The sequence below is a fragment of the Nyctibius grandis genome, chromosome 4 (genome assembly GCF_013368605.1).
Source record: "Nyctibius grandis isolate bNycGra1 chromosome 4, bNycGra1.pri, whole genome shotgun sequence".
In the NCBI taxonomy this organism is placed as follows: domain Eukaryota; kingdom Metazoa; phylum Chordata; class Aves; order Nyctibiiformes; family Nyctibiidae; genus Nyctibius; species Nyctibius grandis.
This window is the reverse complement of record NC_090661.1, coordinates 18374436-18388378: the sequence shown is the minus strand read 5'-3', so window position 1 is coordinate 18388378 and position 13943 is coordinate 18374436. Positions and strand designations below refer to the sequence as shown.

General features: G+C 43.3%; 1 protein-coding gene across 1 annotated transcript in view; it reads left to right on the top strand.

The window, feature by feature from the left end:
- BRSK2 (BR serine/threonine kinase 2) overlaps positions 1 to 13943 on the top strand; it is a 324717-nt gene that overhangs the window by 294383 nt on the left and 16391 nt on the right. The window contains exons 15-18 of the mRNA XM_068398802.1: positions 389 to 437; positions 6810 to 6933; positions 8901 to 9081; positions 9776 to 9865. Coding sequence (XP_068254903.1) covers positions 389 to 437; positions 6810 to 6933; positions 8901 to 9081; positions 9776 to 9865 — 444 coding nt within the window. The remainder of the gene's footprint in view (positions 1 to 388; positions 438 to 6809; positions 6934 to 8900; positions 9082 to 9775; positions 9866 to 13943) is intronic.

Below are 13943 nucleotides of genomic sequence, written 5' to 3'. Positions count from 1 at the left end.
GGACATTGTCTCTGAGATGGTCGGAGAAATGCAGATAATTGCAGCAGTGACTGAGCTGCATCCAACTGGACTTCGAAGCAATTGTAAAGCAATAAAATTGGCACGGTGTTTGAGTCTGAACCAGAAACCATTGAAGCCAGTGCAAGATTACATAATCATTTAAGGACGGGTAGGGTGAGCCTTGAAATGCAGCACTTGATTAGATACAGTGATCTAGAGACATATGATCAATGTTCAAATGTCAGAACTAGTCTGCAGAGGCAGTGGGCAAATGCAAGAGGATGTAATGCCAGAACTGCTCGTTGTTATACAAGCAGAAAATGGAAGATATACTGAATCATCAATTTCTTTTCTCCCTTCCTCTCTTTGGCTGTGCGTGCATGGGCAGTACCTACACCAGAGGAGATGTCTAATTTAACGCCGGAATCATCCCCAGAGTAAGTAATTTGCCAGTACACTACTTTTTTTCCACCATATACCAATGACATTTCCTTGCCTGAATGTCATAGGGTGACATATTCCTGTTTTGGATCAGTATCTGACTGTAACTTGTGGGACGGAGATGTGAAATGGTTCTTCTGCTAAGGACCCTGGATAAAATCTATACCTCAGTAATGGCAGTGGGGTCAGCAGGTGACGAAACAGTCTCCCAGTAACCACCTCATTTTAGAATCATAGAATCATAGAATAGTTTGGGTTGGAAGGGACCTTTAAAGGTCATCTAGTCCAGCCTCCCTGTAATGAGCAGGGACATCTTCAACTAGATCAGGTTGCTCAGAGCCCTGTCCAGCCTGACCTTGAATGTTTCCAGAGATGGGGCATCTACCACCTCTCTGGGCAACCTGTTCCAGTGGTTCATCACCCTCATCATAAAACATTTCTTCCTTGTATCTAGTCTGAATCTACTTTCTTTTAGTTTAAAACCGTTACCCCTTGTCCTATCGCTACAGGCCCTACTAAAAAGCGTATCCCCATCTTTCTTATAAGCCCCCTTTAAGTACTGAAAGGCTGCAATAAAGAGCCTTCTCCAGGCTGAACAACCCCAACTCTCTCAGCCTTTCCTCATAGGAGAGATGTTCCATCCCTCTGATCATTTTTGTGGCCCTCCTCTGGACCCGCCTCAACAGGTCCATGTGTTTCCTGTGCTGAGGACTCCAGAGCTGGATGCAGTACTGCAGATGGGGTCTCACCAGAGGGGAGTAGAGGGGCAGAATCACCTCCCTCGACCTGCTGGCCATGCTTCTTTTGATGCAGCCCAGGATACGGTTGGCCTTCTGGGCTGCGAGCACACATTGTCCACTCATGTCCAGTTTTTCATCCACCAGTATCCCCAAGTCCTTCTCAGCAGGGCTGCTCTGAATCCCTTCATCCCCCAGCCTGTATTGATACTGGGGGTTGCCGTGACCCAGATGCAGGACCTTGTACTTGACCTTGTTGAACCTCATGAGGTTCATATGGACCCATGTCACGGTTTAAAGCTGGGCTGGCGATTAAACCTGCAGCAGACGCTCTCTGTTAACCCTCCCCCCCCCCCCCCCCCCCCGCCGGGAAAGGGAAAGGGAAAAGGGAGAGAGACTTACGGGTTGGAAAGTTAAAACAGTTTTAATAAACCTATAATAATGAAAAAGAGTATAATAATAATATTGGAATAATCAAATATATACAAATATATATACAAAACCAAGATCGAGCTCCCCCGATGTCGGCAACGTCACCACCGGCACTGCAGGGCAGGCTCCGGGAAGGCCCAGGCTGGGCCTAGCGACGGTCGAGAGCTGGATTCAGGGATGCACAGATCGGGATCGGGGGCAGCAGGAAAACAGTCGGAGTCCTCCTTGGACACCGGCCATAGCAGAAAAGAGCAAGAGCGAGCAAGAGGAGCAAAAGGAGCGAGACCCTCGTGATCCCCCCGCTTTATACCGAGAATGACGTGTATGGGATGGAATACCCTCGTTGGTCAATTTTGGGTCACCTGCCCTGTCTGCTCCCCGCTGCAGCTGCGACCCCCCTTCGGCTTTTCACTTGTAAGCAGTGAGGAATTCAGCGGTGACCTTGGTTTCTCTAAGAAAAAAGTACAGCAAGAGCCTTACTGCACAACATCCCTACCGGTGCCTCAGCGATAACTACAAACTTCGAGCGTTATCAGTCCTGGAAGCAGACACTGTCTGCAAAAACATGCAGTTAGTTTCAGAAAGTGCAGTTATTTAGAGGAGACTTAGCTGAAAGTAAAAATCACTGAAAGGAAAATCGGCCTGGTTTAGGCCAAACCAGGACAACCCACTTCTCAATTTTCTCATGGCTTGCTGAATTTACTGGGTTTGTAACATGTTCCTTCTCTCTTCTTTCATTTGGTTGTGAAGCAGATCACTCTTGGAGAGTGGAAAGGATAATCAATAGCTTATACTGACACTAACTATGCACTAAAAAGTCTTCCTCTTAGTACAGGAGATTTTACATCCTCAGGATAACATGTAGAAGCCTCTGTTAAGATAATTCAAAGGAGTCTTTGGCTGCGATAGAAAACGCTGTGTTAATTCTGGGCAGCAGCACTGGGACATGCAGAAGCTGTTTCATATTCACCAGACGCATTCCTAAAAGTCGGTGTACATTTCAACCATTTCACTGCACAAACGTGCGTCACTGCATGGCAGGTTTGGAAGTCCCTGCCAGAGAGTGCTGCTCCAAACACTTCCTAATATATGCAACAGATGCCAAATTATTCCTTTTTATTTTCACAGCTTGTGTTTGTGCACCCAATGCCCATAGACTTACCCTGCCAACCAAGGCAATTTGGTCTTTTGTCAAGATACTTGTGTGAAATATTCATGAGTCATAGGTGGAAATTTTGGGCCCAAAGTTTTGTAACTGGTGACAATGGTATTGCCTTAACAACCTTCCCCAGACCTGATATTTATCTGGTATAAGATGGGCACTCTATATCTAATGTTGCAGAATGGAGAGGAATAAAGACTTCAGGAGCGGGAGAAGTAGGGAACAGTAAAGGTTAGTAAAAGAAATCCAGGAAGAAAAATGGAATAAATTGTGTTTTCAACACTTTGGAGCATTTGCTAATAGAGAGGCATGAGGGAATTTCATAAAATGAGCACATCCTTATCAAAGAAATATATGATACTTTCATGTCAAATGTTTTTAAGGCTGCTAAAGCAGAAAACCTTCAGAATTCAATTTCTCTTCTCTTCTCTTCTCTTCTCTTCTCTTCTCTTCTCTTCATGCATGTATGTTGGTGGAAGTTTTTCTGTTAATTTGCCTTCTCTGCTTCCCACTCACTCTTTAAAAGCTGTTATTTGAGGCAGTTTGGATGCAAGTCAAAGCCTAAGGCCCTTTTCTCTTTTTCTGTATAATTGCCAAATTAATGAGTTCAGTTGGGCTGCACCCTGCAGTAAACATAATAAAAGTCATAAAAAATAATGAACTGGATTATATTGTAACAATAGATGTCTTGTTGCTCAGTGCCCACTTCCACGTCTTACTTTTTCTAGTATTTTCTTCCTTTCTATAAGAAATAAGATATCCTTATCAAGAGCTGTATTGACCTCATGGGTTGAGCGATAAAAATACATGTCCTTGCTCTGGTACAGCATTCTTTAATGACTGCCATTCATTTAACAAACCTGATGATTAGGTAATACACTTTGACATGTCTGGGTAATGCTATTCTTTCTCATATGAAAAAGTCCTAGAAAATGTGTTAGAGATGACATTTAAAGAGACATAGCTCCAACTTATTTAAACCTGCAAAGCTCCATTTGCTTGAGTAGAAATGCTGTTATTTATGCCTCTGGAGGTTACAGATCCACGCGCTCAGGGACAGATAGGGAAGACAGTGAGGCTCTCCAGAAGGCGATGCAGTCAGACACTCCAAAAGTAGGAAAAAGAACAACATTATAGCAGTGAGAAATTCAGTGTGAAGTAATAAAGCACCAGCCTCCATTTTCATGCTAATCTATTTGCTTTTTCATCAACTGGACACCTGATTAGATTCCCTAGAGTAATCTACATACCCAGCCTCCCACACATATCTCCTGTCTTCATCCCCCTTAGGAGGTTTGCCATAACAAGAGAAGATTGTTAATTTTAAGTACATTTTTTACTGCTTACAGCCTGATCTTGTGAGATGCTAGAGCATCTCATATTCATGGTGCTCAGGATCCTTGATTCATACCCATTTTAACCCAAGTTAGTAGCACTTAACACCCTCTAAGAGGAGGGAAACCTTTATTGTGTTGTTTTACTCCGAAGCTCCCCCCATCTTCTTCAGTGGGCCTATTCCCTGGGTGTATGAGCGCAGCTAGTTCTGCTGATTTTGGGGAGAAAAGCCAGTGCATGTGTGCTATGTCTTGATTCTGTTCATTCCAGAAACAAGAGAGGCCACTGACATCTATTCCATCTTATGCAATGCCAGCAAAATTATTTAGTGAATTCCAGTGATTTATAAGCTGAAGTGTAGCCCAGGCTATCAGTGAATCTTCTAGAGTCAGTATTACTGGTGATAACCTTGCCGAAGAAAAGAGCCCAGCTGGACGCTGGAGACTCCAGACCAAGTTTCCAAGCTGAACAGGAGAAAACCTCCCTATACTCTGGAGCTGTTTTAACCTGTGCTTGTTAAGAGACCTATAAATGAAGGGCCAACAAAACCATTAATGAAAATACAAAAATGAAAAGCCATATTTTTAACGTGGCAGACCTGCAATTAAATATGCACACTTTTTCCAGGCCCAGCTTCCATGTGTGACATACACTGGGTCCCCGGAGTCCATATAGCCAGTGCTGGTTCAGATTCTGATACGTACAAGCGTAAGATGACCAGCCGTTTTAGATGGATAACCAGGTGCTAATTTACTAATGAGCATAGACCCTTTACATGCAGGGAGCTATTGCCCCAGCTCTCCAGGGGCTTGCGGAGTTGTTATGGTGTGTGGGAGACACATGAGCTAATTAGTATGTAATTTCCTTTCACACTCTAACCCTGGCTCCTTAACGACCCATTTAAATGAGAGGCCCTTTCTCTTTCCTGTTCCCTATGCTAATCTCTGGCTCACTGGCTTAGTTACAGCTGCCTATGAATATTTTAGGGAGTTTTTTCCAGCCCACTTTAATTGAGTGGAGGGCACTGGTTTACCAAATTGCAAGTGAATCTTTCCATACTCTTATTTTTGGTTGCCTGCAGTAAGTAGAAGCAAATGATTATTTGCACAGCTGAGCTGTCTTCCAGTTGTGGTCTTTCTACTCTGTGCATTAAATGGGCAGTGAGATGACAGTTGTGTGATTCATGGAGCAGTCTGGAATGGGGAATGAGTGCAAATTGCTGGATGCTGCTGAGGTCAAGCTTTGTTCTTCATCCTGAAGGTCTAGACTTCAAATTAGTTTCTAGTTTGCTCCTCTCTCTCCTGGTCTCTGCCCTTCCTCATTCTGCCTCAGTCTGAGTCTTTGCCACAGAAAGCAAACCTACTAATAACTCTCTCCAGCTGTTTATTGCTTTGCTGGAAATCTGATGTATAGTAATGCTTTTTGCAAATGGCTCTCCCTTGTCTGGAGAGGTTATCTTCTTCTATTGAGTGGTAAATGTCTGCCAAAACAAGTGAAAGCCTATTGCTTGCCATACTGCAAAATGGACTTGTCACAGCATTATAAAGTATCCTTTGGAGGAAAAAAACTGCAGTCTTTTGGTGGCAGGTCTTTTCATTCCTGACATTTTCATGCTAAAGTCTTCCCTACTAGAATATGGCTGATTTCAGTGGAATTTTTCCTGGGTTTAGGTTGGTCCAGCAATTCTTTGGCTGTATCTCATGGCTGAGAGCATCTTCTTTCCCCTCAAAACTACACCTGTCAGAGGTGCTACCTTCACGCTCTGGGCAGTGTCCCCCAATAACATTCATGTCCCTGCATTTTTCCTTTAGCCCGTTTAACTTAAAAGGGCCTGTCAACAAAGTGTATTGAGATGGTGAAACAATAAGCAAAATCAAACATTTGCTGATACGATCAGCGTGAAAAGACAGAGCAGTTTCATTTTATGATGAAACCACCATCTGATGCTGAAAGGAACTGCGAAGTTTGACTGCTGTCAGTGCAAAGCCTGAACTGTGTTTTGCGTGGTCTTGATATTGTCTCTCTTAGTACTGAAAATTCATTCCGTTGTGGGATGGCCACTGTTCACTCATTATATAGATACCCTCAATGGGACTGATGAATGGGACAGCTTTTGTGCTGGCCCTCTGCGTAGGAGTGGATTTCACTCACTGACAGATTGGAGGTCCAGTGAAACCTACAGCTTGCTTTAAAAAGCAAGATCCTGTGATTGTACTGTCAGCCCAAGAGCACACCTACAGAAAAGGAGCTTTCCAAGTCCTGGAACACCAAAAGGGTTGAAATTGGGTGGGAAGGTACTTAAATCCCTGTGTTACCAACATCTGCATATTGTCACAAGAAATGGAGAGATCCCTGGAGACAAACCAGGAATGTGTCCCCTGGCTTATATGCACTTTATATATGCAGTCTTAATTGGTATCTTGGCTCAGTCAAAAGAGTACCATTGCTCCTCATTTTTCATTGTTAGTCACACATGCTGCCAGACTAACACTGTGTGGTCCATCATTTTAACAGTTTTCACTAAGTGAAATGTTGTGCTGGATGTTCTCTGACACTATTTTCCACTTAACTGTTACTAATAGTATCACATCTGGAGTGTTATCAAAACTTCCTTGTGTGTTTTTTAGTATTTTTTCTAGCTGGGGATATGTAAGAAATAGTGCTCAATATTCTAAACCATCTCTTTCTTTTCATCACCTCAGGCTTGCCAAAAAATCCTGGTTCGGTAACTTCATCAACCTGGAGAAAGAAGAACAGATTTTTGTGGTCATTAAGGACAAACCACTAAGCTCCATTAAGGCTGATATTGTCCACGCTTTCCTCTCGGTAAGTCACCCCAGCTGCCTCTTGGAGGCATTGCTCACTGGTCAGTTCCAGGAATCCGTGTGCCATATGTTACTGGGCAGGGTCTCTGTTCCTTCAAATGCATCCTCTGTGGGTTTAATTTATATGGCCTGTTGATTCAGGCCCCCACTGAACTCTGTCTCAATTTCTAACTGTAGATAATACTCTCTAAAGCGAGAAAAGATTTCAGCCTTCTTGGCAGGGTCTCCAGGTTGCCAGTGCTTGGAGTATCACTGCAGTTAGAGCACACTGCTGGTGCGGTATCAAGACAGTGATTTGCTGCTTTGTCAAACTAACCTTACAGTCACTGTCTGCGCATCAGATTGGGTCTCCCTCTCCTAGGTACGCCCTCCACCACTTTAGTCAGACAAAAATCCTGTCTCACATCTGCATTTGTTACTTTAAATCTCCTCTTCAATGCCACATGGCAGAAAGAAGGGTAATTTCCTCTGGTGACCAGATTATTAGTTGTTGCCGATGCAGTTTATTTACAATCTAGGAAAGCAGAGGCAAATTGTCATTTTTTTCCTGTAGAAAGTCCTTATTCTCACTATCTAGAAGTACCAATGAAGAAAAAGTCAGCACAGTGAAGTTAATTTGAGAGATTTTTCAATTCAAGGTAGTTGACAACATAATGAGACTTTTTTCCAATAGAATTAAGAGAAGATGACTTAATTTTTTATATCGTTTGTTGGATTGATACTGTATTCCACAAAATACTGCACTCCTTTTTAGTGTCTATGATGCTGCAATGAATTTTTTCCAAAAAAACAGCCATAATCATTTTAAATGTACAGGCATACAAGGAGCAAGTGCAGTGTAGTAGCACACATCAGACACTGGTATCCATCTCAGATTGGTCTGAAGCAGCCATGTTACTATATCAGTTTCACGCATTTAGCTGTGCTTGTGGGTTTGTATTGTGGCGTAGTGTGCACTGCTGTCTATATTGGTGTTTCTGTGCATAGCCCACATGTGTGGGTTGACGTGTGATGTAATGATTTGTGTGCAAACCCTATGAATCATATCTTGCAGCCAACTTCAAACTTAAATGCATTGCCACAGCCTGCTAAGTAAGTCCTTAAGGTGAGCTTCTCAAAGAACTCATCTTCATTTTTCCTCCTGAATTAGAGGACAGATTTCCAAGTGATTTGTTTGGGTTTTTTTTTTAAATCTGGTCCTCTATGAAGCAATAAATAGAATGTATATTAAATTTTGGCAGGAACTGTGAATGGTAACTGCTTGAAAATTAGGCAGTTATGAAATTCTGCCATGGGTCTGAAGATACAGATATTGGATGATACCAGAAAGCTCCTCAAAGTTCTTTTACGTATTAATAGGTGTTCTAGTTTGGGTAAGTTATTTGCAGGCATGCTTTCCCTGTGGATATCCCAGGCACTTGTCTAAGTATCAGCTCCATGTCCTGATGTCTGTTTGATATCATAGAATCACCAAACAATTGAGGTTGGAAAGGATTTCAGGAGGTCTTCTGCTCAAAACAGGATCAGTTGTGAGATCAGACCAGGCTACTCAGGTGTTTTTTTATATTCAGTCTTCTATGCCACTGACTTTTCTGCCCCCTCCCTTAACATCAGTTTTCACTCAGCAAAAGGCATTTCTCAAAACTGGTAGATGAGTAGGAAAAGAAAGACCGAGTGTATGAAGTTTTGCAACATGTGTAAATTTATAAGCATGCCGGGTGTTCCACCAATATTCAACCTTTAAATTTAGGTCAGTCCTGTAAGGAGCAGTGCATTCTCCTGCGGTGCCAAGCAACCTACATTCATACTGATTTCACAGGAACACTCTGTACATTACAAAATAAAGTCCAGAAGCAAATCCAGCAAATCTTATCCACTCCGGAGATGTGTATTGTTCTAAATAAAATTTTGCAATTTTGTTGCCTTTGTGCTTTGGTTCTACTATCTCCTTCTACCAACCTGTTTCAGATTCCAAGCCTCAGTCACAGTGTCATCTCACAGACAAGTTTCCGTGCAGAATATAAGTCCACAGGAGGTCCTGCTGTCTTCCAGAAGCCAGTGAAGTTCCAGGTGGACATAACATACACAGAAGGGGGAGAGGCGCAGAAGGAGAACGGGATCTATTCTGTCACTTTCACACTCTTATCAGGTAACCATGGCAGAGCTGTAAAATGGTTGCATCCTGGCTTTGTCCTTGCTGATACAAAGGCCTGCAAAGAGAGCTCTGCCAGGGGAAAGAATATAACTGTCTTGACCTCAGGGGAAAATTCAGATGGGGGCAAGGAGGACATTGGGAACAAAAATGGTGTTGGTAGTGATGGAAATGCTGGGAGGGAAAGAGATTCTCAAAGAGGTGAAGTTGCCACCACCATGATTAGTGCTAAAATGGCTGCTCTGTGCATCAGATTTAAACTATCTCCCCGTACTGTCTCCTTGTTTCACTCAAAGGTGTCAGTGTCTCAGATGGGCACTGTGAGGCCACTGGTTTCTTCCTTCTGACAGAAACATGCAATCACCCTTTTCTTCTGGGTGGCCACATGCCCCTCACAGGGGTTAAAACAAACAAACAAAAATCCCTCCACCTTTTCTGTGTTTACAAAAAGAGCCTAGAAGCCATTCTTCTTCCTGTTAAGTCCAGCACACCACAGTCCCTAGTAATGTAGGGACTGCATAATAGTTCCCCAAAGCTGTGCGTTTGGCTGAAGGACAAATATACTATCAGTACACTCTTGGGGACAAGACTGAAGGGAAGGTGCTTGTGATCCTTCCCCTTCAGCCTGGGTTGTATAAGGATTCGGCTCCCACTCCTCTCACAGCCATTTGTGCCTCTTCTCTCCTCACAGGTCCAAGCCGTCGTTTTAAGAGGGTAGTAGAAACCATTCAGGCACAGTTGTTAAGCACACATGACCAGCCTTCAGTGCAGCAGTTATCAGGTAAGTAGTTTCTACTTTTGAGCACCTTGCTTCAGCAGGGACAGGAAGGTAAAGTGCCTCTCAGTACCAGGAGGCTGAGGGAGGCCATCCCTCTGATTACAGCAAGAAACAAGCTCCATTCAGACAGAGCAGTAACTCCCCACACCCACCCTACTCCTCCCTCTCTCATTCCCACTCCAGTGCTCCCAGCGCATTCCCCAGTTGAACAGCTTCTGCCCTCCTCCCACCAAAAGAGCCATTTGCCCACTTCTCCATCAAAAGCTGCATCATCAATAGATCTTCCAGATTTTCTCCGTCTCCAAAATCTCCCAGAATAGCGACATGCTCTAGAAGATACCTGATTTTCAAACCCTTTAGGCATGCTTTAGAAACATCTAACTTCAGAGGGTCCCAGAACAAAGTTGAGAGCTACTTTTAACTTAGCCATTAAGAGCAGCATTTTCAGATGGTCAGAAGGTGGCTAATAGTTTCCAGTAGTGTGGTCAAATTCTTGGCCCAATACTGTGGTAGCACAAATCATATACTAAGGTTCTCCAGAAGCTATATTTTATGTATCTATAGTAAATTTCAGTTCCTCATGGTGGTAGAGAAAGCTTTACATGTGTGACCCTGTGCAATGACAACAATCTGAATCTGCAGGCAGCCTGAATTGATAATACAGAAACTGGCCTCATCCCACCGTTACGTAGCATATGTTCACTCTGAACACTAGTGGTGACACACACACACAAAAAAATCAGTCTTAACTCTTCTATCATTTAAAAGGAGAGAACAAAGGAAGAAATTGAAAATTGCAAACTTAAGGAAGCTTAGCTATTTGGAGTGCTTCAAGGAAGGAAAAATGGGGAGAAGCAGAAAGAATATACAGATACAGGAAAGAAATAGGAGCAAGGCAGACAGCAGAGGCTGCAGGAAGAAGACAAAGAGGCAGGAGGAGTGGGAAGAATTTTCCCATTGTATGATGATGAAAAGGTAGTAACTAAATATTATACATGAGAGCCAAATTCTATGCTTGACCGTTGTGTGAACCAGCCAAGACAAAAGTGGAGGAATAAAGTTGGCATTGCATCCTGCAGTTAAATCCCAGGTGTCCTTGGCTCATTGCACATATGGGTTACATCCCTCTGGTCTAACAGTGTGGCTTTAACAGATGAAGATAAAATAACTCCATCTAGAAGAGTGTGTGCTTACTACATGACAGAGAAGTATGCTCAGTTCAGGAAATATTATTTTCCACTTTGCTTTTGCCCTCCAGCACTGCCTGACCTTGTGCACGCTGGATTGCAAGGGTGCCCAGCACATGGGCTAGAAAACAGGAAAGGTGAGGATACTAGAACTGGGGTTGATTCAGGTTTTTGCTGTCTGGACTTTTGAAATTAAATCAAACTCAAGAAAGCAGCCAGAATTTTCTGCCAGCCTTTCCTCTTGGGAAATGCTGGGGCCAAGTGGGAGTGAGAGGAATTAGATGATAGAAAAGCATCCTTTGAGTCTAGTTCATATTACCCCTGCTGCGTGAAAAATGTTCAAGCATTCCTTGTTTCTTAGGGAAAGAAGTGTACCCTCACTTTCTGGTGAGGAAAAAACTGTTAAGAAAGTAAATAACATGGTGATCTTTCTTAACTTCTTCACCCTAGTATGTGCTAGCTACTGAGGCTCTCTAGAAAGAATTGGACCCTGTTGCACACTTGCATGTGAAACAGGATATCTCCCTAAGAAAGTCATATTGTAGCAGGAATAAAAACCATTCATCTGACTAAGGCTCAGGGAGATGTTTAGGGCAAACTGTGCAGTGAGAAATGTGTCTGACTTACAGCTTTGCTCTGGTTCTGGAATGGAGAAATCATATTAGAGACACAGAATCTCTTTCTACTGCCTAAAGCTACATGAGAGCATGTCATTCTAGCACAGAAAACCCAGCCTAATCTTTGACACCAGAGTGGAACGGATAACTCCACATGGAGCAAAACCAAAATTAATGGTCTCTTGAAACTTAAAAATGAGAATTCCCTCAGCCAGAGAGTTATCCAGGCAAGACAGCTTACGAGAGACAGAGTGCCAAACTATCCTGTACCATATCACCTGACCAGATCAGGAATACGCAAGTCTCTTGAAAACGAGAGAAGTAATTCAACCTGAAAAGTTTAGGTTGGAGCAGAGTACAAGGAAAAGAGAAAAAGAAGGCGGAATAAAATTATTGTTACCAAGAAGAGACGACCTGTGCATCAAAGTAGGGAGGCTCTGTGGTTCATATCCCCAGCCAGTAAGAGAGTAAGGGGAAATAAAGGGACAAAGGGACAGCAGGAGTTCACATTCAGCACCTTGCTTAGCTGGGTGGCTGTTGTTGGGAAGATGTGTGCAAGAGCTTCCTAGAAATTGCCTTGGAATTACTCAGTATTTCTTACTAGAAACAAGGCAAATTCTTCTCTGTTTCTCTTCTTCTCCCATATTCCCAGCCCTGAACACCTCACAGGAATTGTGGTGATTGGACTCCTATTCTGGTTCATGGTTTGAGGATACTCTGTAGGCAGTCCACTGCTGCAGCAAAACGAGCTCACAGTTCGCTTTGACTCACCTCCTCCATGGCTCTGAGGATACTGCTGGCTCTGACCAGCAATACTGGCCCAGCACAGGAGGTTTTCCTAGCTCATTGTGGGCAGACAGATCCTCTGTGCGATTGTCTCCCCTGCCTTTTAGTTCAAATGCCGTTACAGGTGGGGTGATGAAAACCATCTGTGAAAGGTGCGTGCATGTAAAGTGAGACCTGCAGAATGGGAAGATTCGATGAACACAGTATAAAGCAGAACAGCAGGACCTAATAAGCATATGGCACTGATAGTCATTCTCTCTCCTGCCCCTCTTTGACCTGTTATGCAGCACGCCAGCCCACTAAGCTGGCTTGCCTGGGTTTCAGAACACACTTTTCCTCTTTCTCATTTCCTCCAGCTCACAACAGTGTTTGTAGATGTCGTGTTGCCCATGCTTCTGTGTGTGTGTTTATGTGAGCCTGATACGTACCTGATTTAGGCAGACGTGTTTCTTTGTCACACTTGAGCACCTTATAATCTCCTTTCCCCCTGGATATCCCTCCGTTCACTTCCATTTTTCCTTCCTAAGACTGGCTGTGCTTATTTCTTCTGACATACTCTGAAGCAGGAAAATAGCTTCCCTCCCTTACCTGAATAAGTGTGTAAATAAATGAAGTCTGTCCCAAAAGCTAACATAATACTTCTAAAATCCACTGTCCAGTTGCCCAAATTTAGTGCAACATATCAGCTTTCTACCTTAAAGTTTCAGGACATTAAATCCTCTGTGGTATAACTGCTGAGACAATACCAAGTCTGCAGACTCATGACTGGCATAGGACAAGTAGCTAGGGATTGATTGTTCCTTTTTGCTTCCCAATGAAAGAACTAGAGGTCGTCATATGAAACTAGTGGAAGCTGTGTACCAAAAAAATATCAGAAGGTGTGTCTTCATGTAATGTAAGACCTGTGGAACTCCTCTCTGAAGCAGGTTCTGAATGTAAGGAGCTTGCAGATGCTCATCTTTCAGAGTACTTCTTATGCAGAGGGAAGCTGGACAACTCCCTGAAAGAGAAATCTTCGTGAGGATTGCTAAACAGAGAAACCACAGCAGGCTCAGCAAATCTCTGATCTGAAAGTAGTGAGAGAGTGAGGTGGTGTTAGGAGAAAGTGTTCCATGGGTTTGGTCTGCTCTTACACTCCTGCATATCTATGTGTTGCTGCTGATGGAGACAGAGCACTGGATGGTTGTGGCCTTTGATCTGAACCAGAATAGCTATCCATATGTTCTTGTTACTGGTATCACAAAATCCATTAAGCACAGTGAGGCCATGAAAGGATCAAGAGTGAGTATTGATGTCTACGAGAGCAGCTGGTCTTGTCTCTCGTCCATGTATGGCTCCGTCCAGGAGCCCTATACTCAGAATCTCTATTTAGGTAATCTCTGGGCAGGATTGCCCATCGGGGTGGGTTAAAAGGATCTCTCTCCATGGAAGAAAATATCTCAGATTTGTGCCTTTGTTTCAGCCCAATACTCTTTCCATTAAATCATAATC